General features: G+C 35.7%; 1 protein-coding gene across 1 annotated transcript in view; it reads right to left on the bottom strand.

Annotated features, from left to right (window-relative positions):
- ADGRV1 (adhesion G protein-coupled receptor V1) overlaps positions 1 to 24,752 on the bottom strand; it is a 635,274-nt gene that overhangs the window by 418,615 nt on the left and 191,907 nt on the right. Inside the window, exons 60-70 of the mRNA XM_037801795.1 lie at positions 19,627 to 19,744; positions 17,519 to 17,642; positions 16,474 to 16,612; positions 16,133 to 16,318; positions 15,645 to 15,877; positions 13,047 to 13,195; positions 11,283 to 11,484; positions 10,559 to 10,778; positions 6,525 to 6,764; positions 5,249 to 5,398; positions 3,773 to 4,246 (exon numbers count right to left, since the gene is read on the bottom strand). Of these exons, the coding sequence (XP_037657723.1) occupies positions 3,773 to 4,246; positions 5,249 to 5,398; positions 6,525 to 6,764; positions 10,559 to 10,778; positions 11,283 to 11,484; positions 13,047 to 13,195; positions 15,645 to 15,877; positions 16,133 to 16,318; positions 16,474 to 16,612; positions 17,519 to 17,642; positions 19,627 to 19,744 (2,235 nt within the window). The remainder of the gene's footprint in view (positions 1 to 3,772; positions 4,247 to 5,248; positions 5,399 to 6,524; positions 6,765 to 10,558; positions 10,779 to 11,282; positions 11,485 to 13,046; positions 13,196 to 15,644; positions 15,878 to 16,132; positions 16,319 to 16,473; positions 16,613 to 17,518; positions 17,643 to 19,626; positions 19,745 to 24,752) is intronic.

The raw sequence follows: 24,752 nt of genomic DNA, 5'->3' as shown, positions 1-24,752 counted from the left end.
ACACCTTGCCTGAAAACAGTTACCTTGGAAAACTAACTCACACTGCTCCTTTCTACACCATCTAACTGTGTGCAGTCTTATACCACACACCCAAGAAAGGGAGAAATAGAAGCAGCCCAAGCAACTTATAAGAGGTTACTGGAAAGGTTAAAGTAAGCAAACCAGAAATAAGTCAACTTTTGTTATTTTTTATTGAAAATAGACAGAAATCATAAAAAATAATTTTAAAAGGTTCAGAGGAGAAATTAAGTATTTCATAGATGGTAATTCAAATAGTTATTAGAACACCTAAGAATCTTCTTAAGCTATACTAGCAAGCTTTTAAAGTGAAATGAAAAGAGGCCTATCATCCTTCAAAATGTTCCTAGGTACCCTTTAAAGAGACAATCTCAGAGCCAGGCAGATCAAGGGTCTTATTCCATGTAATATATATTGCACATGTTGGTTTTCCTATATGTAGTCTAGAGTAATTTTGTACTACCCACATTGCTTTGTAAAAGAATAGAATAATAAAATAATAGAATACTACCAGTAATTAATAGAATAGAAAAATAAAATAATCTAATCTTCACAGTGTCAAGTTTTATAGTCAAATGAAATATTACTATAATATGATACAAAGTTATTCCTAGAAATGTTAAAGGAATGTTCCCTACTGTTCATTAGCAGATATTATAATCTGAATGTCCCAAGAAGATGATGCTATGTAGACAAGCATGGAAAAATGTTTCAAGTTTTAGAACTTAAGCACACTCTATTTTAAAAATCCTTCAGATTTATAAACAAGACTTGATACAATGACATTCTTGTTTAGTTAATCCATCTCTCATTTTCCCAGATTTGCACTCTTTATTCCACTCTTAAGAATAGATATAGATATTGGAGGCTGGAAATTGATAGAGTAGAGCCATGGCATTGAATCATTTTCCAAAAGACAGGGTCATAGGAATAGCCATGGAACCCATGTCTCACTAAGAAGCCTCCATTTTTCTATTTTATTAAACAACAATAGAAATAAAGACCCTTAAGGTGCACAGAAGACCAAAGAGTTGCAGAGTAGGCACAAATTAGTGTAATATGCTTATTCAGAGCAAACAGGTCTATATTCTATTGACCATAAGTTTATATGAAACTAAGATCATCAACTTACTGAATGTGCTAAACTCAGTGAAATCCAAATGCGAAACTGCTTAATTTTTTTTCCTGCTACTGTTCTGTAGGGTTTCTATCCATTACCCTTTGACAATGTTGTGGAAGATCACAAAGTTTTCTGTTACTTTCAGTAATTTAAAAGGCCAGATCCATATAAATAAAAACTTCAATTCTCACAATTAATCAATGCTTCCCTATTCATCCCATTCTTGCTTGATCCATGACTCAGAAGCTACAATGGGAGAGGGATCATGATCTGATTTTTCAGTACTCTGCCAGTACCCCACTTTGATCTTTCCACCACTGTTCTGAGACTTCCAGTTTTGAGGCAAGGGAATGTTACTTTGAGACAGAATGGCAAAAGTCCTGCCTCACTGCTGTAATCCTTCTTGGCTAACACTGGCTGACCACCAAGCCTCCATCAAGGCAAGCCCCCAGATTTTTGACCCTCTATGGAATTCATTTAGGGTCTCCTTAGAGGCTTCAGAATTCCACTTTTCACCATTCCTTGATATGGATGATGTTCTCTCATGTGACTTTTAAATTCTTTCCTAGTTTCACAATCCACCAAAATTCTCAAGATGACTCTAATCTGGCCACCCTCTTGGGCAAACTTTCTTTACTATGTAATAATTAAGCCCCAAAGCCAAAATGCATGCAGTGTATGAAATAAGTCAACTTCTCTCCTATGCATATAGAAGGATACTAGTTATATACCACCCTTGAGAGAACAGCAAAAAATAGTCACTCAAATCACTATCTGTGGTTCATTGAGAAAGGCTGCTGGCCCACAGGAAATCCATAAATTCTTGTCACACCCATCCCAAATCCTGGAAGAGCACTGTGTAGCCTTCTCCTCATTAACATCACAGGAATCATAACCAATTTCCTATGTTCTAAATTTCCAAGCACAGAAGCAGGTGCCAATCTGGATGTTCACATAGATCCTCCAAATTCCAGAGAAAACACAGCCCGCTCTCTGGCTGCACCACCCATTGGTAGCACCTTGAGGATGCCTACAAATTTTATCATCTTCAATAACCATCCAGCTGAAGAATAAGATGCCAATCTGTTTTGTTGTGGTTGTGAGCTTTTTTCTCTTTTTTTTTTTTAACAGACCCTCATTTCTAAGAGCAATTCCACTTTTTATTCAGCTTGGATGGGAGGAAAGAACAGCCACTCTCTACTCTCCCATGAGTAAGTAAAGAAGAAAATCTACAACACCCTCCTCCTCAGCCCAGATCATTGATACCAGCTTTGAATTTCTCCTCATACCTCATATGTATAGGCTGGAAGAGACGACAGAGAGATGATGGAGAGATGGTCATCAGTTCTACTATCTTTAACAAATCCAATATAGATCTATCTATTACCTATTTTTAGAATATGGGCAGTTATTATAGCTTATAAGGTTCAGCTTCGGGGTTCAGCTGAAAATGAGAAACAATATGAAACATCCAGATTAACATCTTCCTGTACAAAAACAATGTCCTGATAGAGTTATGAGATATTAAAAGGATGAAGAAGAATAAAGAGGAATTTAAAAATCAGGAAACTTCCTTATGTCATCAGCAACTATGCATACAAAACAGGTCAGCCTGCTGATACTCAAGATTCCTCTGCAATTTTGAATGAGAAAGTTATGAGAAAATTCAATTCATTCAATTCAATACTGCTAATGTAACAGTAACAGTAATGTTGTTCCCCTTGATATTATAATACATGGCATTATAAGAATCATCTTGATGGCTATAAAAAACAAAATTAGAACTGGTTTAACTCTAGGATTGAAGGACCCATTAGGTAACAATAAAATGGAACTCTGGAAAAAGAAAATTTGAACCCTTGGCTGTTACTAGAATCTCCTGAGATTTCTAACAAAATTTGTAGCTACTTTTTCATGAAATCAATAGTGTTTTAAACATAACCTAAAAAATGTATTAGCTTATAGAAGGAAAAAACTAGACTTATTAATTAGAATAAATTTCCTAAACCTATTTAGATTTTAGATATCTACTTATATGCAAGCAGCCGGATGCCTGCTATCATTATTATGGGTTATTGTAATCATCATGACAGAAGAAGAATAAATTTAGTGTTGATTTAGGGAATTAGTATAATGCCATTCTACATCTAAAGGGGAGTAATTAAGAGCACAGTTTTTAGACCCTGTCCCTTGGGTATGAATTCCAATTCTGCCACAATCTCAGACCAGTTAATTTACCTCTACGTGCCTCTGTTTCCATATATAAGGAAACAGGGATATTAACAGTTATCTACCTGCTAACGTGGTTGTGAGGATTAAATGAGTATATGTATATATGTATGTGTAAGTGTATATATGTGTATCTTACTTGGAATAGTTCCCTTTATAAATACTAAATAAGTATTTGCCACTATTCAGACAAAAATATTTTTATCTCCAAGTAGGGATATACTTATTCATTTGTAATTGCAAATACTTCAGTACATGTATTACGCAATAATTACTATGTATTTTCTAAGGTACTTTTCATTTTACAGTTAAATGTCCAAGTAATAATTTAAACCAATCATGAGGTAAAACTCTGGTGAAGGAGATTTACCGGAATGATCAGAAAACTGAAGAAATGCTACAAACCTGATTCTTTATTGGTACCATGTCAACTTTATATTTGGCACCATCTTTGAGCACCAGCTGCCTCTCTGCATTTTCAGTAACAATCGGCTGTTCCTTATGGTCAGATGATATTAGAACTCCAACAGCCACATCTCCAAATGTCCCAGCAAGTCGGGTTACATTAATTTGGATGTATCTAGTAAGGTTCTGTCCAACAAGTATTGATTGGTGATACGAATACAAGGCAAATACTCCATGTGGGTCATCATTTGCAGAAACAGAGAACCATGTGATACATCTTTCTAAATCCAGTTCTGCTCCGCCCTCTACAGAAACAAGTTGGATCACATAATCTTCTTCAATCTCAGGTATATCATCTGGTAGTAAATGAACATTAAAGCTCACTTCACTCTCTCCATCAGCTAAGATAAAAAATCCTTTTGTGAAAATGAAGTCTCCAGTAATATCAAACTCACTACTTAATTCCCAGTAAACCTAAAATAAAAGGAAAAAATTCAACAAAGTTAAATAATTCAGTATATTGTATTAAAATCCTTTAAATTATGTATTCCTCTTTAATACACACAGAAAGAAATTGTAATTGTGTATCATTATATCTGAAGTGAAACTTTCCAAATATAAGTTATTTTGGAAACTACATTAAGTCTTTCAAGCTGTCACACGCAATTTGCAGAACAAGATTACAAAATCTCATTATTCCACCTGCTTTTAAAATAACAACAGAATTTGAGGAGATAAAGAAAAGCAAGTTAATTTCAAAATGCTGGTTTCACAAGTACATTCATTGGTGATCTAGACAATATTTCAAGACAGAAACGAGTAGATAATCTGATGATTCACATCAGAATTGGTTTCTGGTTGTTTTTTTAAAATAGGGAATATCTACAAGATTTCATGACTTAAGATTTCTATTCCGAGAATTTTTGACCTCCAAACCATGAAAAACAACCAAAAAAGTACCAGCTAATCTGCAATACAGGAAGAGAGATACGTAACAGAAATTTCACAAAATATATTTTGCTAGCAAATGAATTACCTTGATCTGTTAGCTGAGCATCCATATGACTTTTAAGGACATCCCAAAACATTTACACACAAATGTAACATCCTACAAAGCAGTTACTGAACAGAAAAATCCTATTGAGGAATAAAGCCCTGAATATACCGAGCAATTTATGGAAATCATTGAGAGCTTAAGAAAAGCTTCATGTTATAGCAAATAACGAAATATAAAATAGTTCAGTCATGTGAGAAAGATCTTGGTAGCCTTAGTGTAATTGAGTTTAATGAAATAGCTGGTGGTTCATGCTGGCTGAAGATTCCAAAGGTGTTTACAGGAAACCTCTCAGCTTCACTGAAAACTCAAGGAACCTCAGTTTATCAGAAAGTTCCTTTAACCAGGACACAAGGTTTCTCTGTCACATTTCTTAGGCAAATTGTTACTCTACTTAGCAAAATCAAAAAGAAAAATGATACCGTAATTTCTCCTAAAATGCCCTTGACTCTTTCGACAAAGAAAGTAATGCTCAATGGCCCTTCAGAAGCCAATGGCTCTGAATAGGTCTTCTTGGGTAAAGACTCAGAAGCAAACTGAACAACTCCATTTGGATCACCAAACTTCAGTATCTAAAAAACATGAACAGATAGCTAAGTAAATAACAAATGGATGAAATTATAGCAAACCCAACACATTAAAACACAGATAAGCTAAGGATATTAAAGAAGCATAAAAATAACACCTGCATATAATCTACTATGGTAGATTGAATTATGCCCCCCAGTTTAGACATATTCTTAATCAACATTCTTGGGGGTATGAACCCATTGTAAAAACAACCTCTAGAAGATGTCAGTTTTAGTGAAGGTATGGCCCAATGGCCCAACTGAATAGAGTGGTCTTTAATCCATATTACTGGAGGCCTTCTACAGAGAAGAAACTGGAAGGCAGAAGTTGGAAGAGACCACACAGGGAGAAGTTGGAAGTCAATGGAAACCTGAAGAGCCCAAACAAAGAGAGAGAGACATCACCATTGACGAGAGGCAGGGATGCAAGCCAAGAAACCCCAAGGATTATGGCTAGCCAGTGCCAGACCACCACAGATTTTGGGGAGTAACACTGCCTTGATGATGCCTTGATTTTGGAATTGTAGACTTCCAAACCATGAGGCAATAAGTTTCTACTGGTAAGTCAACCCATGGTGTGCTATTTGTCATAGCAGCCTGGCCAACTAAGACATCTACCTAGCTACCTGATTTTTAAAAACCTTCTTTACTACACTGACAAAACAAACATGTTCCTATTCCCCAAGAATAATGGGAATAAGTGACCAGAAAACCACACTTCATAGAACCCAGAAGAATAGTACTTTGGTGCCTGACTTTAATTTTACTCACCTCATGTTTGCTTCATTTAATCAGTTTTTAGCCAACTTTTCCTACTAGTCATGATACCTCCTCTCTACAAGTGCCAAATAACAACAGCAAGCAAGCCCCAAAGACCATGCTTTCTCAAAGGCTGTAAAATAAGTAGCTATGACTTTCTTAAAACATTCTTCTGAAAAATTGCCACTAATCAGGCTATGTAATAAACTAACATAATGCAGAAGGCTCACCCATCAGAATTACTATGACTTCATTTGGTTTTATAATTTTCAATTCATCGTTAGCCTGTCACGGTTTCACGAAATGTCTATGATTTTCTGAGAAATCCTTTAAATCCAAAATTTTGTTAGAAAAACAAAGTTAGACTTACTGTTAATGTGACATCTTTAGCTCTGGAGTCTAATCTAGCTTCTCCTCTCACAAGTTTAAGTTTAACAACAAAAGTTTCTTCAACTTCAATTTCTTCATGAGGATAGATTGTCAGAATTATGGTTCTCAGTCCACCTTCACCCTCTCCAAAATAGAAGAACCCACTCACAGGATCTGCAATGTCACCATTCCATGGTGGTAAGGCTTCCTGAGAATTGGGTCCTAGAATCTCCCAGTTCACCTACAGGGTTAGTAGAGATATTAGTTTTAAACAAAGAATTATTAGGGAATAGATAACATTATACATATATATACATGAAAATTATTCTACGATATATCCAGCAAATTCTTGTTTCATTAAACCATTTCTATTTTTGTTGAAAGTAATTATAATTGCAAATATAAACTACATACCTATAGATTATCTGTTTTCATGAATAAAATTGTCTTAACAAAAGAAGAAAACTATTAATACTTGATCATTTGTCATTACTACAGGATTTCAAAAATATCAAAGGTAAGTGTATCATATAAAATCAGAATATAATATATACATTAGAGAAATATGATTAAATACATGTAGTACAACACTGTCCTGTGTATACAGGTTCTACCAATTAAAACCTATCTGGATAAGACAATAAAACAATACAAAAAGCCTGCTGGTTGCATTGTCCCTTCTAAATCTACTTAAATAAATTACTAGTGTAAAATGAATAGAAATGTTCATAAATTGGTTTTAATGTTTCTGCAACTTAAAATTGTATAGTTTTCCTATAATCTCATGAAGAATGAAAATTTGGCCACTTCTCTTTGCATCTTACTAGATCTTCCATCAGTGTTGGACAGAGTTGACCACTTCCTTCTTCTTGGAACACAGTTCCGTCTTTCTTGACTTACATGATAACTCTGCCTTCCTGATTTTCTTCGTTTACTTCTCAGTCTTCTTTGCTAGTTCCCACTCCTTTGATCCCTAAATGCTGAGATGCCAGGGCTCTGTTCTGTGTCCTTTGCATCTCAGTCTATATTCCTTAATTCCATGGTTTCAGATCCTCCCATATGTGTCAACACCTTTTAAATCTGGGTCTGCAACCCTGACAACACCAACACGCATGCATGTCCACTTGCCCACTTAACCCTTCCATTGGTATGTCTAATAGATATCTCAAATTCACATGGCCAAAACAAACCTTCCAGTTTCTACATCTCAGTAAAAAGCACTACAATTTAACTGGTTGCTAAATTTCTGGTAGCTATCCCTGATTCCTCTTTCTTCCCTCAGCTTCTACTTGCAGGACAATAAATTTTTCCTCCAAAGCAAACTCTATGTCTATTCATTTCTCACCCTTTCCATCTCCACCATTCTCCTAACTGTCCTCCCTGCTTCCCTCTTGGCATCTTTGCAATCCATTTTCTCACAGCAGCTACAAATGGACTGTTGGGGACGATTAAGGTAGCATGTATAAAATCCACCCTCAGCGATGCCGGAGATATGCAACATGACCGCTAGGGCTGATGTAACAACAGTTTAAGTTGCCCTCAGCCTTCTATGGAAGTGATAGCCGTTTGCGCCTAAGATTCACATCTAGAGTGCTAGCTTTACTACCTGCCTTCTATCCCAGCAACAGTAGCCACCAATCCTGTGCTAGCCTTACATCTGCCATCCGCCCTAGCAACAGCAGCAGCCAATCCTAGGCCGCCACCCGTTCGTACTAGCCACTCCCTCCGCCCTTAGGGTATATATACCCTGCCTCTTCAATAAAGTTTTGCAGCTTGATCAGAAACCTGTCTTGCTGTCATTCCTCGTGTCTCTTGTCCCATACCATTCCTCCCTCACAGGATTTGGAGCTTCCGTTGAACGTCCCGCCGGCCGGGACAATGGACTGCTTAAAATCACTGTGCTGGTTTGGATGTATTATGTCCCCCAAAACACCATGTTCTTTAATGAAATCTTGTGGGGGCAGATGTATCAGTGTTGATTAGGTTGGAATCTTTTGATTGTTTCCATGGAGATATGACTAGTAACACCTTTAATTAGGGTATGACATGTTGATGGGTTTGTTTCCATTGAGGTGTGGCCCCGCCCATTCAGCTTGGGTCTTGATTTAATTATTGGAGCCCTATAAAAGCTCAGAAACCGAAGGACTTCAGAGAAGCTACAGCTGAGAGACACATTTTGAAGATGGCTGCTGAAAGCTGACACTGACATTTTGGAGACCACCATTTTGAAACTCAACCTGGGAGCAAACAGACACCAGCCACGTGCCTTCCCAGCCAACAGAGGTTTTCCAGATGCCAATGGCCTTTCTCCAGTGAAGGTACTCTATTGTTGATGCCTTACCTTGGATACTTTATGGTCTTAAGACTGTAACCTTACAACCAAATAACCCCCCTTTATAAAAGCCAATCCATTTCTGGTGTTTTGCAAAACGGTAGCATAAGCAAACCAGAACAATCACTATATATTGATGTAATTTCCCTGCTTAAAACTCTCTAAAGGCATCCTATTTTCACTTGGACTAAAATCTTTAACCTGGCTTAGGGGGCTTTGTGTGATCAATACCTGCTGATCACACCGATTGCCCAGACTGGTCTATCTTGTGCTTTCATCCCCTGCCCTCTATGCACCCCACCACATGGCCCTCTCATACCTCAAGGATGCCAAGCTTGTGCCTCTGCGCTGGCTATTCCTTCTGCCTCAAATGCCCAGCCCCCTAATGTTAGTGCTCATCTCTTTCTCCTCACCCAGCTTTCAACTTAAGTATCACCCTCACCACCCAATCAAAAGTAGACAGCAGAAAAGGAGAGGCTAAACCTGCTTATAATTGTGCCTAAGAGTCTCCCCCTGAGTACCTCTTTGCTGCTCAGATGTGGCCCTCTCTCTCTAACTAAGCCAACTCGGCAGGTGAACTCATTGCCCTTCCCGCTACATGGGACCTGACACCTAAGGTTGTAAATCTCCCTGGCAACACAGGATATGACTCCCGGGGATGAATCTGGACCCAACATCATGAGATTGAGAACATCTTGACCAAAAGGGGAATGTGAAATGAAACAAAATAAAGTTTCAGTGGCTGAGAGATTCCAAATGGAGCCAAGAGGTCACTCAGGTGGGCATTCTAATGCATGATACAGATAACACTTTTTAGGTTTTAATGCACTGGAATAGCTAGAAGTAAATCCCTGAAACTATCAAACTGCAACCCAGTAGCCTTGACTCTTGAAGATGATTGTACAGCAATGTAGCTTACAAGAGATGACAGTGTGATTGTGAAAAACTTGTGGGATCACACTGCCTTTATCCAGCATATGGATGGATGAGTGGAGAAATGGGGACAAAAACTAAATGAAAAATAGGGGTTGAGGGGGGTCTTGGGTGTTCTTCTTTACTTCTTATTTTTTATTCTTATTTTCACTTTTTCTAGTACAAGGAAAATGTTCAAAAAATAGATTGGGGTGATGAATACACAACTATATGATGGTTCTTCGGTGAACAACTGATTGTACACTTTGGATGACTGTATGGTATGCGAATATATCTCAATAAAATTGAATAAATTAAAAAAAAAAGTAGCCAGCAGGTCACTCACTAGCAGGTCTCTCTATTTTATATTCCAGCAGAGCACTTATTGTCATAAGATAATTTTCTTTTTACTATGTAAGTGTGTATTGCACAACCTTTCCCACTAAAATGAAAACTATGAGAACAGAGTAAGAAGTCTGTCTTGTCTACCAGTGTATACTCAGGGCCTAGAACAGGGTCCAGCACACAGAAGGTACTCACCAAGTACTTACTGAATTAATGCATTTTACCAGAATCATTCATTTAATTTCTAACTTGCTCTCCAGAACACCCTTAGGACAGATATATGCCTCATAAATTTTTATGTATTTCAAAAGAATCAGAATCTACTTTACACCAACTAGGTAATTAATAAATATTTTATCAATTGTGACTAAATAAATGAATATATGTGGGGCATATGAAAATCCAACACCATATTCAGTGTATCAAAAATTATTTTTAAAATCTACCTGAATCTCTCCCAAGAGTCCTCCAGTCCTCTCCAGCACCAAGGATAGAATCATTGTCGAATTGGGGTTAGGAACAGAAATTTTGCTTTGATTAAGAAATCTTAGAACATCAAAGGGAGAGTCACTCTTGGCAATCGTGATTCTGCTCACTAGGAGGCGCCCAAGCACCGCTCCGCCAGTAGCACCAGCCAGCAGAATTTCAATCGGCTCCTCAAATTCACTGCATAGCAAGGAGTAATTCTGTGAGCCTAAACATATTTAAATGCTTCTAAAATCCAAATAGCTATTCATTTTCCAAATTGGTCATGCATATTCAAGGCACAGTAGTCACACACCAAGTGGTAAGAAGAGGGTGCTCAGCTAAAGGCATGACTATCAACATCAATATCATATAACTAGAAACAGTTATTACACTTTCCTCCTCTTTTTAATTGCCTAATGCATTAAGGAAGTGAACTGAAGGAGATTCCACACTCTGATTAGACTTTTACAAATCTAAAACAACAAAATTATTTCCTCTAAAGGAAAAAAAAGTGATATATGCAACCACAATGGTCTCTCAGTCCCTCTTTCCCTCAGCACACCCAAAAATTTATTGTTACTTCTCAAGGGGTACATGTATTATCTAAAAGTCTATTATCAATGCAACACGTATACAAGGATTAGAGCACAATATTCATGCTTTACATAGGCTCGTATTATTTCCTGTATCTTGAAATATTACCTTTCATTGTCATCAATGATGGAGATATTTATAAAACTTAAGTTCTGCCCATGCTGAAAAGTGACTGAACTACCATGCAGTATATAATCGACACCACCTGTAGTGGCAGCAGAACTCTGAGAGCGGAAATCAGCTGTGACATGGCCGTAAGTCCCATGCAGTCTCACCACTGGAATCACGATCATCCCCACATCCTCCTCCACTGCAACAGGAATTTGGAATTAACTAGGAGGCCAGACAAAGCCATTAACTTTTATAGGAGTTCAGAAAAATTAAATATGATAGGACACTGTAAGCATTCAAATGTTTCCACAGTTCCTTTATCATTTAAAAACAATGATTAGGGAAAATGTCATAACTCATTTTTTGGAGGAATATAGTTTATCAAAAGCTGAATTTATAGTAAGCATTGTAAGTCAGAATTTAGATAACCTATTTAATTATTAGCACAGGCATTTTTCTTCTGTGTTTTATATATAAACAGATAACCTTTGCTTTCAAAGCTAATGCTAGACGGACAAGAAAAACACTAAAATATGTGTACTCAAAGGAAACCAGTCTGTATTACTTCTACACATTTAGTTGAAACATAAGAAATAAGACATTAATGAATGAAGTTTATATTATTTATACCATATGAATGTCTAAATGTCCAGTCATAAACACCATTCTCTTTTCAATTCCTATGAAATCTACCTACGAATCTCAAAATACATCTTCAATGTTTTACTTTAACTTAAAATTTCTTTTCAAAATTTCTTTCTCTTGCTAACCTCCCATATTAAAATATTATTAATCGAGTTCACATTAACTACCATGAAATAATACTGAACTTACATTATAAGTGTAAATATGCCCTGTTCAAAGTTTCCCTAAGATAGCTGTCAAACAGAAGCCAGCTAACAGGAAAAAAAAAAAAAAAATCCAAGGTCTTGTTTCTTTCTTGATGCAAAAATGCAACACAAGTTTTACTAGATTTAGAACGAAATTCACAAAATGTCTTCCTTTGCTTTACCCATGAAGTCAATAAAAATCAATTCCTAAAGTAATTTTTGAAGTTTTTTAAATTTTAAATAGATATTTGGAATTTTGCCAGAGGCAATGAAGCTGATAAATTAATTGATAATAAAAAGATAACATGCTTATTTTAAAAGGCTTAGTCATATTCTGCCTTTGAATAAAATCATATTCTACAAAGGTGGCCACCTCTTCATACCCAGGAGGGAATATGGCCATGTATTCTGCACTGTATGACAGGAGGGGAGAACTGGCCAAAACAGGCGAGCTGCTCTTAGGAACTCTCTGGACAAAGCAAGACCAAGGATCCAGATAACACCTGCTTTTGTGGCCCAGTAAAATAATTAATTTCAAAGGCAATTATTCATTAGAAAGTGAAAATTCCTTGATTTCTAACCTCAAAGGAAATTAAATACTGGATAAATCAGAAAGATTTTCATTAAAATGTTTGAAACAAACATTTCAATAATCCTAAGTTTAAAAAACCTTTTTTTTCCTAGATTGCCCTATTCCTTAGCCTTTCAGCTTTGTCATAAACAAATAAGGTTCATTACTGCCCAAACATAAGTCAAAATATATTTTCAAAACAAATACATAAAATATATAAGGATATAAATTTGTGTGTGTATATACCATACTTAGAAAACTTATCTACAGGGAATTCAAACTAACAATGTCATATTCAAGTATTTTGTAATTCAGAAAGTGGTGGTAAACTTACTTATAAGTAAGGGTAACAGAACCTACCTTCAAAGGCAGTATATCTTGGGTCAAATTCAATGATGCCCTCTGCATTATCATTTTTCATTATTATGATTTGAATGATGGAGATATTTCCTGTTTCAGGAGGTTGATCTATCTGAAGTCCATTTTCTTGGATGGTAAAATCATACCCTCTTGAAAAGTCATAAAAAATTAAATAAAACAAAAGAATAATTGCTCAGCATGAATTGAAGGGTCCTCTGAACTCCTATAACTTAATCTTATTAAGCCTTTTAATCCTTATTAAAGTTCCCAACACCGAAATATCTTTTTTCTTTTTCCTGGAATGAAGTTTGAAACAGATTTTTGTGCTGCTTCCAATTATTATTGCCATCATGAAATCAAATTAATACATAGTTACTAAACCGGGCAACGGGAAGATATTAAACTATTAGGACATAGGGAAGAAGCTTTCATAAACAAAACCTCTCAAACTAGGCATACACTGTCAGCACCTACTTCAGTTAATAGGCCAAGGATGGGAATATCTGTTAAACCAGGTGTGCTCAAAGATGACAAACCAGCTGGGCTTGAAATTTATAGTTTTAGGTTGAGAGAGTTAAATTTAATGAAACAATGGGTGTCATGCCACTAATGAAATTTCAAGCTAAACCACCAAGATTAGAGAAAATATTTTAATTTCTGAGAAAACCAATTAAAATCAATGCCTCTAGTCTCTAAAAAAAAAAAAAAAAAAACAAGCAGGGGGGTCATTTACTTGTTTAATGCCATATTTCTGCTAATTTTATAGACTGATATTCCCATCAAATAAAGTTTTGACTTCCAGAATTTTATCACTCTTTCATTCCTAATACTTAAAAATAGCACAAAACCATTTTAGTCTTTCCTTCAGTACCTGAATTCTATTAACTCTATTTATACACTACCCACTTTCAAAAGGTTGGAAGTTGATTAAAATTAGAAAACTGGGGATTAAAATATTAAATGATGGGAGTAACTATTATCAGGAGTCTGAAACGGTTTATTGATTAGCAGATTACCATAACTGAATACCAAAGCAGCAAATTGTCTCTAAGTCAAATGAAATGTTCGAAATGAGTGAAATGTTTTCATTAAAGAAAGCTTTTAAGCTTGACATTTATAAAACAAATGCAAAAACACTTTCATGCACAAGAAAATTTACTTTAAGGCACATATAAATACAAACATTATTCTTGTGGAAGATTCCATTTTCCCGGGTTCGATGTAAGGTATCAACACAGAAGTGCTTTAGGACTGCTCAACCTGTGGTTTGTAAGCTGCTAAAGGTGTTTGCCACCCTTGTCAACCGAGTCTGCCCCAACTAAATCAGAGGATGACTGGGTTCAGTATAGTTGATTGTTAATCTTCAGTGAAGACATAGTGTATATCAATGACCAAGTATCTTTGGAATTTTTTCTCCGTTTTAAAACTGCTATTATAACTGCCACACAGAGAGAATTCACACCACAGAAACATATGCTTTTTTTAAAATGTTTTCACTTGTTTTACATTGGGGCATTTTATTTCCTAATACTTGTTTAATCTAGAATTTTATTATTATTATGCTAATAATTTCTCTCAAATTTTTCTGAAAACTTTCTAAACAAACAGATACCCTCAAAATGATAGTATGTCACTTCTTATACAGAACTTTGGATATCTTCTAAAACAAAGTATTTTGGAGCATTCCTTTAGCTTCCATACAGAATGCTAAAAAGGAAAATGAGTAGATTCTCTGATAGAATTTGTCCATATAACATTACTTTTTTTTTTTTTTAGTCAATAGATTTTATTTTTTAGAGGTTGACAGAAAAATTGCTCAGAAACTACAAAGAGTTCCCACTGGCCTCACTTCCCTCACACAGTTTCCCCTATTATTAACATCTTGCATTACTACGGCACATTTGTTACAACTGGTGAACCGATATTGATAGATCACATTGGGATTCACCCTTGTGTTATACCGTTCTGTGAGTTTTGACAAATGCATACTGTCATGTATTCACCATTACAGTATCACAGTGAAAGTTTCACTGCCTTAAAAATTTCCAGTACTCCACCTTTTCTTCCCTTCCTCCCTCTGAACCACTGGCAACCTCTGATCTTACTTTCTTTTAATTTTTATTCTTGTAGCATATATATACAACCTAAAAATTTCCCCTTTAACCATATTCAAATATATAATTCAGTTGAGTTAATTTTATTCACAATGCTGTGCAGCTATCACCATTACCACAGATTTTCCATCACCCCCACCCCAAGTTCTGTGACAACTAAGCTTTAACTCCCCCTTCCCTAAACCTCTCCTGCCCCTGATAACCTGTGTGCTGGTTTCTGACTCTGAATTTGCTTATTCTAACTGAGAAACATACTTTTAACTTTGAGGAAATAATTATACTTTAGAAGATTGAAAAAAGAAATAAAACAGCCTTTGTCATAATCTCTCTACCATGCTCTGTGCTAATATTACACAAATCTGAGCAAGAGCAGGGAAGGAACTGTTTTACGGTTCAGTATTAATTGCTACACAATCAAGTATTTACTCTCTACTTCTTTCTTTCTCTGTTGTTTTCATTTTTCTAAAATTCCTTTCCCCTTTACCTTCCTTGGAGTTCCACCTCTGTAATTGCTAGAGAAAATTCCTCAAAGCCTTCAGGAAGGTCATCATCAAGTATTTCGATATGCACACTTTTTGCCATCTCCCTTGGTTCAAAAAGGAGTTCCCCAGCCACAGGAGTGAAATCCAAACCTGCTTCTGCTGTCCCACTCACAGTCTCATAATGGAGTCTCACGTGGCCAAAATATCCACCAGAACGTATGACTGTGAGGTTAACCTATGTGAAAAGCATTTTTTGTAACTGATTTGAATTGTCCAATCTACCAGACAATACTTAATTTGTATCGTCTCTACTTACAGATTCTATTTATCGCGATTATGTTTAAAATTATCTGTTAAAATCAGGATGGTAGAAGCAAATAAATCCGTTTGTGATAACTTTGGATTATGAACAAGAACACACATTTTGAAGATCCCTTCACAATATCAAAACAAAAATTGCATTTAAGATCATAAGCCTTTCACACTTTACCCTTTGTGCTTCTTCTGACACTTGAAGTTGTTCATGTGAAAAAGCAAACTGGCCATAGGGAAAGTCACTGGCTGCCATTGTGATATTGGCAGTTCTGCTGGAATCACTCATTATTCCTTCCTCACTGATTTCAGTGAGCTGAAACTCATAGAAACACTTTTCCTCAGGAACGTCATCATTCAAAGCCTAGAGAAGGACAAAATGAACCAATAACGGTAGAATCTATGAAATTTAAAGAAAAATATCACCCAAACAACAAACTGTAATATTGGTTCCCCCTTCCTGCCTCCCCCACAAACACATAGAGCAAAGGGCACAGCAGAAACCAGTAACACTGATACCTGTATTAATACAACGGCAGCAGACTGTCCATCTCGCATTGTCAGTTTTCCTGATGTTTCTGCAAATTCACCCACTGAAGGAGGGACTATCCTCCATGACACAGTGACCTCCCCCAAAATCCCTGGGCCACGAATAAGGCTAAAACAATACACACACATATAGTCAATACATTTTTATGGAAGGAACTTTTCTCAAATATTTGCTGGGTCTTTCAAAAATAAATAACTTTCATTTACTTCAAGAATATTTAGGTTTTTAAATATCATCAGCTATAAAAAGTATTATAATTCCAAGGTAGTTACATACAAAGTACTGAGATAGTGCAAATATATCTTAACAAGAACACTGGCAAAAGCTTCACACTAAAAGTGGATGGTTCAAAGTAGTAAAAAGAAATATTTTTAGACTTTTCACAGAACACATAAGGTATGAAATATAAGTAGGCTAATAAAGTTCTCTAAGGAACAGTAAATATTTTATAGAGGCTTATAATAATGGGAAAACAATCAAAAAAAGATAAAAGTGTTAAAGTCAAATCCAGCTACTTCATTGCTATCTGATGTCCCATTCCTCATGAGAAAATTGAGGTAAACAAACCTACCTATGATCATACTAATTTAGTTACATGATAGGCCCTAATTTTAAAACACTTAGAATCATAAAATGTTGGCTCTAGATGATTTTTTTCAGAGTCATTTTGTAGTTAAAACACACAAGCTTCACAGAAAAGAAGTAATGCTCTTAGTAGTACATTTAGTAACCGAATAAGGCTTAAAGCATAGACCTTCTGATCTTAAACCACCCAAAAAGGAGTCAGAAACTTCCTCACGATCTAACTTAAAGTAGGTCAGGATATATTTTCAATTTTTGCAAATAATTTGTTCAACTGCCCCCCCCCACAAGTTACTACAAATATATAAAATGATAATTTGAAGATTATGTAAGCATTGAGAACAATGCATTTAAGGCAGAAAAAAATACTACTTATTTAAACCAAACTCCACACACCCCCACATAGGTAAAGAAAAATTATGAAGCCTTTACCTAATTATAGCAGTGCCATTATATTTTGTTGAGGGTTCCCCGATGAGGATTTGCCGAGATGACGGAGCTATGCCAACTGCTCCTGATGTTCCTTTATTTCCCCGAATGATTATTGATGCGCTACCTAAATTGAAGATGATATATACCACTTCTATGACAAACATGCATACAGACTCAGTATATGCCAGGTAATTTTCTGAACTCTTTACATATACTAACCCATTAATCCTCATGGCAATCATATAAGTTAGGTACACACATTACCCCCATCTTACCTTAAACATTGAGGTGCATTGATTAAAGACACAGAGGCAACTAACTCACCCAAGATCACACTTTAGTAATGCTTAACCAAAGGGGCAAGAGAAAGTGGACATCAGTTTCACTCCTCTTTGCACGACAGGCAAGTGCTCTACCATTGGCACGAATTCACTTCCTCAGTGACCATAATGCAGCTCAGTGTCAACTGGCTGTATCACAAAAGCAAGAATTCTTGGGAGCTCTTTTTATTTTTAATTTTCTGATTCTACCTTTTATAAACATTTGCCTTACGTTACTACAAAAGTTTATAAAAATGTGTCAAATATTCCTATAATTTTATAATCTAAAAGCATATGGCTAAAATGGAAATAAAAACTATGCCAAGTAATTGTATAATCATATACAATTTAGCAGTAACTTAAAGAAAATTGTCTCCAAGATCACACATTATGGTTTCACGAAGCAAACGCCTGATTGCTATACTCCTCCAACACTGGACTGCTGTAATCTCTTAACCCTTAACTATGCTCTCCTAACACTGGATTAATATACTCTCCTTTTCTTTGACAAAAGGTTAATGAAATCATGAGTGGTTTGTCATATGCAAACATGTGACTGTCAGACAGAAATATATTTTGAATTTTACTTTTGATATTGACATTCATTTGCCCTGACCCACTGATATATTCTTGTTCTTGCATCTAGTTAATTCTATACAATATCAGCCCTGTAAGTTTAATGTGATGCAGACAACTGAGCTAATTTAAGGCAGAAGAATAAGGAACAATGATATTGTTCCCTGACAAGCTTGATGGGAAGTAGTCTTACATAAAAGCACAGAAAGTATAACTACCCCAGGTACTTATTATGATAATTTCTACAATTTTGAGAATTTCCTTGGCCATGGAATTCAGCTTTTGACCACAGACCTCTAAACAGAATGAGTCCTTAGTTGCAAAAAGACATTTTAGCAGTAACCAAGCCCTTGTAACAAAGCTTCTGGGTCATTTTTTGTGTGTGGTTATTATTATTTGCAGCACAATAAGCCCTTTTAGAACTATCAATCCTTTCTCCATAGATTCAAGAAACAGATGATCATACAGACCATAGGTAAATGTGAATTATGATGCCTATTTCTGAAAAGTCAAAATATCTAGGAAACTACTTTCAAATGAAAATACATTTGGATGGGCTAAGCATTAAACATAGTAAAATGCTAAGTTTTAAAATACTTTTTTATTACAAAAGCAATATGTAATATGTATTACATAATAAAACACCTTTTATTACAAAAGAATATGTTTAAAAAATATCAAAGACCACTATTAACATTTCAAGTAAATAATTCCAAACACATGTATGCCAGGCACATGGCAAAAACGGGATTATATTGAACATGCTGCTATGATGCTTGCTTTAGTATGACAATTATCCATGTAATTAAAGTGTTCTTGATTTTTAATGCAATTAAGGGTTCTTCTGTCATTCATTTTGAATGGTTACATAGGATTCTGCCATAGTTAGCCAGTCTCTTGCTGTTGGACCATTTAGGAATCTTCCACATTTTATTTTATAAACATTACTACAAGGAACATCTTTATTTAAAAAAGAATCACAATGCTAAACAGTATGAAATCTTTGACCTATGACCTTACCAGCATGAGGTATTATAATTTTTAAAATTTGTTACCTGTAATATAGGTGGAAAATGACATCTTTGTGTTTTAATTTGAAAATATACAAACATTTTAGGAATTATAAAACCTAACATCGCCTATTTTTGTAAATATTGGCTACATTTTTCTGAGGATCTACTTTTTAATTTTCTAAAGGTGAATTTCTCTTACCTTTCATTGGGGATAGTTCTACCTTATCAACTGATGTCAGCTGAATGATGAAACGCCTGTCTCCCTCTAACCCGGTGCCTTGAAGTGTGTGTAATACAATGGTCTTCTGAGACTCCATCTACATTAAATCAGAGGAACAATACATTTTTCGGATTGACCAAAACATAATTTTGAGTGTTCTCTTTAGCAGAATCATGTTTATGTCCATACACATTTTTAATGGGTGTCTTTTTTGTCCTTTAGAATTATGGCTGCTTCTAGAGAAAACTATTATAATAAAAATTAACTCTGACTATAAATTTCATTTAGGCTCTTAATGGGAATTTTTCTTTAATTTTTACCTTTCATCCTAAATTTACTAAAAATTGTCAACAATGGGAAGTATAATATCTTTAAGAGCGCTAAATGGTCAGGGCATAATGCAAATGAGACAAAGATCATAGGTTCAAAACTTTTACTGGACAGTTAGCGCCATTCAAAGGAGAAAATACAATACAGATGAACTTGGATCACAGTCTTAGGTGCAATCAGCAGTCCTGAGATGCCTGCCACTGTTCATAATCACTGGAGATCCAACTCATCACGTCTTGCTGATTTGAAGTTAGTGATGGCACCTCCCTAGTTAACAAAAAAAGTATCTGAATGCAGCACTAACAGGACCTAACTCATAAGAAAATTTTGTCTTTCTATTCAAAACCTGGTTATTTTGTACATTTTTTTTTTTTTACCTTCACCTTTAAAATTTTGTTTTGCTTCATTTTCATGTAGGTCCTACTTGGTTTCTTGGTAAGTTAATTCCTAGTTATTTTATACTCTTTCCCCACTGTACATTTTTCTCATTATTGCTAAATCAGTTCAAAGTTATTGATCTTACTTTTCATTTAAATTTTTTCTTGTATCTCAGAAGCACACAGTTCGATTGATTCTCTCACCTGTCTGGAGCACCATCTTCATTAGATCACAGAAGCCTTGTCTTTTTTTTTCTTTTACTTTCTTTCTTTTTCCCTTTTTTTTTTTTTTTTTTGCAAGAGGTATTAGGGACTTTATGTGACTTCATATAAGTGTTTCTTCTCTTTCTAGCCCTCAGTTTCTGCATCTGAAAGTGGGATTCCTCAAGGATCTCCAAAGCTCTCTGTCACTTGTATTACCTTCCACATAAATAAATAACCTCAAAACTTAGTGGGTGAAAACAACAAACATTTACTATTTCTCGGTTCCTCTAGGTCAGGAATCCAGGTGTGGCTTAGTGGGTGCCTCTGGCTTAGGTCCCTGCTGAGGTCACCTTCAAGCTGTCAGCTGGGGATGAACTGTCACCTGAAGGCATTATTGGAAAGGATCAGCTTCCCAGCCCAGCCACGTGGTTATCGGCAGGCTTCAGCTTTTCAAGCTGGCTGATGGACTAGGGGCCCCAGTTCCTTGGGACGTGTTGCCACGTGGTGCCTCCCCACCGGGCAGCTCACGATATGGCAGCTTTCTTCTGCCAGTATGACTGGCGAGTAGAGTTTTTCTCGCTGGTCGTGATTGCAGAAAACCATGAGTTGCTCTTGCTACTGCAAGGCCTGTTGTCTGGGATCTGAACCATGAGCTGTACGCCAAGCGTTAACTCGCACACCGCCAGCTCGCAGTCAGCCGCCATCTCCATGGTGCTCGCGGGAGCCACATGCCTTCTCTTTTTATTTTATTAATTCTTTTGTCCCCTTTATCTGCTCTATTCAATCCTATTCCCCAAAACTTTCCCCATCCTGTTATTCCTAAATGCATTTCATTCTGCTTCTTAATTTGTTGATATTGTCCATGTTCCCATATGGCGATTTATTTTAATTATTGTGGGGATTCCATTGTATGCATTTGCGCTCTTTGAGGTTTTTTAAATCTAATAATGGCTATTTTGTTATTACAAATAATGTTATGAACATCCTTACACATGCTTCTTTGTATTTCTCTGAGGTACTATTGATTCTATTCATTTTATATATTTACATTTTCCTTCACTTTAGTGCTACATATGTGTAAGGCAGCTTTCATAGAATATGATTTCCATTTCTCAAAAAATGTACAGGTAACAGACAAAGAAAAGTAGGGTTTGAAGAGACATTTCCCAATTTTTTGGAATACTCATTATAAGAGATTACAAAAGTTCTGGGATAAAGGAGGTGGTGGGGAAAAAATTCATAAAATCCAAAGAACTAATTTCTCCTATTAGATATTTACCATGCACAAAAGTATATTACATGTTCTAAAGTTCCTGCACTAAAGGTCTACTTAATTTAGTTTAACCAAGATTTTCCCAAATCTATTTGAATATGGAATCCTTTTTTTTTTCCCTTAAAATTCAGAACAATCATTACTGTTCTACAAAACAATGGTGCAAATCAGCCACTTAGGATATACCATTATAGGCTGTCTCAGGAAAATATAAATATAAATCATTTCCTAACTTTTTTAAATTCAAAATTCTTCATTTTTTAACTACACAAGGTAGAAAAAGTTGAGGTAGCAACCTGTCATTTCATTAGATATTTTCTAAACAACAATGATTTTACAAAGAACTTTTTAAGTGCCAGGAAGTTAGTTACCCTCTTCATAAACATTATTTATTGTAAGTCTCACAGTCTCTGCTTTGTTAAGCTTTGTTATCCTCATTTTGCAATCAGGAAACTAAATGTGAGAGAAATTAATGAATTTTCCCAAAAGTCACATGGGTATCAAATGGTGGAGTGAAGATTTGAATTAAGCTATAAACATCTATATCCTTTCAATTTTGCAGTGGCTACTTCCAGTATCATAAGAGAACCAATTCTGAAAAGACAGTAGAAGCTACAAGTAGAAGTGATGGAAGAAGTCTGTGACAATGAATAAAGATTCTGGAATGGAATGGAATGCAGAAGGAAAAAGAAGATTTATCGGAACTGTAAAACCCAGGGTGAAACAGTGTGCCCATGAAGAAACGATGATCAATACTACTGAATACTGAGGGGAATCTAGGCAAAGGAAAATATGTGACCAATTTTTTGAGATAGATTTTGTCTATTATGAAAAATAAGTTTAAGATAGATTGTAACATAAAAAGAGCAAGTTACAGAACAGATTGCAGAGTAAAATTCCATTTGTGTATGAATAAAAAACATGTTTGAATATGCATAGAAAAATTTTGGGTAGATACATGAGAAATGTTCAATAGTGACTACCTCTGAGAAGTAGGAAGGGGAGAACAAGAATCCTGGCGTGTTTTTATTTATATTTTTATTTTACATCCTTCTACATTGTTTGAGGTTTTTACCATGAACACATGTATTTGTATATGTGAGTACAACATAAAGACAGACTAAAGAGATTCTGAGTTAAGCTGGCAACAGATCGGTTGGGTAAATTATGTCTTCTCCAAATGCACAAGCAGACACCATAATGGGTCTAAAGTGACAAGACTAGGAGCTAAGATGGCATCATGCCTTGACTTCACCCCTGCCCAATCCTGCTTGTTTGCCCCCCACAGGAAATCTTGATCCCAAGAGGACTTCCTTCTGACATTAATCTCCATCTCAAAATATTCTCCCCAGGAAAGACAACGTGCAATATTCCCAGTGATTTATTATCTGTGGACCATTTATCATTCATCAATCCTGGAGAATTGTACATTCCTATAAATTAAAGAGACTGGAGATTAGATACCCTGCATGGAGACAGAAAATAGGAAGAACTTCACCCTCTTACCAGGGTAGGACTGTAGAGAACTAACGAGAGAATTTCCCTGTAACTGGAGCAGTGGTGACGCCACAGTCATTTACATTTTGAGGCAATTCAACATACCATTATACAGTGAAGCTTTGATGGAACCTGGGAGGTATCCTAGGTATAATAGCTCCTGTACAGTAGCAACACTATTGTCAATTTTAGCACTAGAAGCTATGAGAATGGTGTTTGGAATTAGAGGTCCTTCTGTTTGTTATTGGTGGAAGGAATACCACTAGCTATGATTACAACTGGGAGAAGACTGAAGACATCATCAAAACCAAAGTAGAACCCTTAGAAATATGTGTAGTTCAGCGACAGATATACAAGAACAATGAAGCTATTATGCAGCTGTACATGATATGCAGAAGGTTATTGACCAAAGAACTAGATGGAGGGGTAGAATACGGAAAGTGATATACAAATCCATCCCTCCTGATGAAGCACACTGAAAAAGGATGACCTTATACCTGAGAGAAAAGATCATGCTATCTTCCATTTGGTGTGGATGTAATTGCTGAAAATTAGAAACCGGGAAGTGGATCTGGTAATTAGAAACTGTTAACTGGGAAATTATTGCTCATTATCACCCAAGAAAACCTTTATTAAAAGTTGAGACTAATTTCTAAATTCCACTTTTGCATCATGTGAGAAGTTTTCAGACCATGGCTAGGAAATGCAACCTAGATGTTGCTTGAGTAGTCAATTATCAAAATCTGAGAATTGAGTAGATGAATACCTGAGACATATGACTTGGGATCATTAATGTCATCATTCACCAACACCTCAAGAATGGTGGCAGAATGTCTAAGTAGCAAACGGGCTGCCAGGTGGCATCTCCAATTAATTTCTTAACTATCTATCAGGAAGATTGGGGAAAAAGTGTTTGCTCCTGTGCCAAGTTTGTTGCAGAAAGCTCTAGAGACTCCAAAAATGTAGAAATGGACCAAACAGCATTGGGATGGCATGGTAAAAGCTTGGTGGAATTCCTTTGGAAACCATCTGAGGAGCTTCTACTGTCTTCTTTAGTTTTTTCTATTTCTTTTATAGAAATTTGTTTAGATTTTCTGTATCTATTAGTATCAATTTAATACGGTTTTTAAATTTTATTTGCCTAGATCTCTTACAATTTCTAATATCTCCTCTGTTTTAATGGTTATTTCCTTCTTGTGATTTCTTATTTTGTAAGTTTTTTAAATTGTTTTTTTCATTTCAAAGAACAGAACATTTATTCATTCTTCAATTTTACTGGTTTTTGTGTGTTTGCTTGCTTTCTAACTAATTGTCTTTTGCTTTCATTTTTATTGATTTAGGAAGGATTTATCAAACAGACTCTAAAAGCAAAAACCATATAGAGACTGATAAGTCTGGACTCCCTTTTCTTCTATTTGATCTAT

The sequence above is a fragment of the Choloepus didactylus genome, chromosome 13, assembly GCF_015220235.1.
Source record: "Choloepus didactylus isolate mChoDid1 chromosome 13, mChoDid1.pri, whole genome shotgun sequence".
NCBI classification, from domain to species: domain Eukaryota; kingdom Metazoa; phylum Chordata; class Mammalia; order Pilosa; family Megalonychidae; genus Choloepus; species Choloepus didactylus.
The sequence above is the reverse complement of the archived record's forward strand: the minus strand, read 5'-3'. Positions and strand labels throughout refer to the sequence as shown.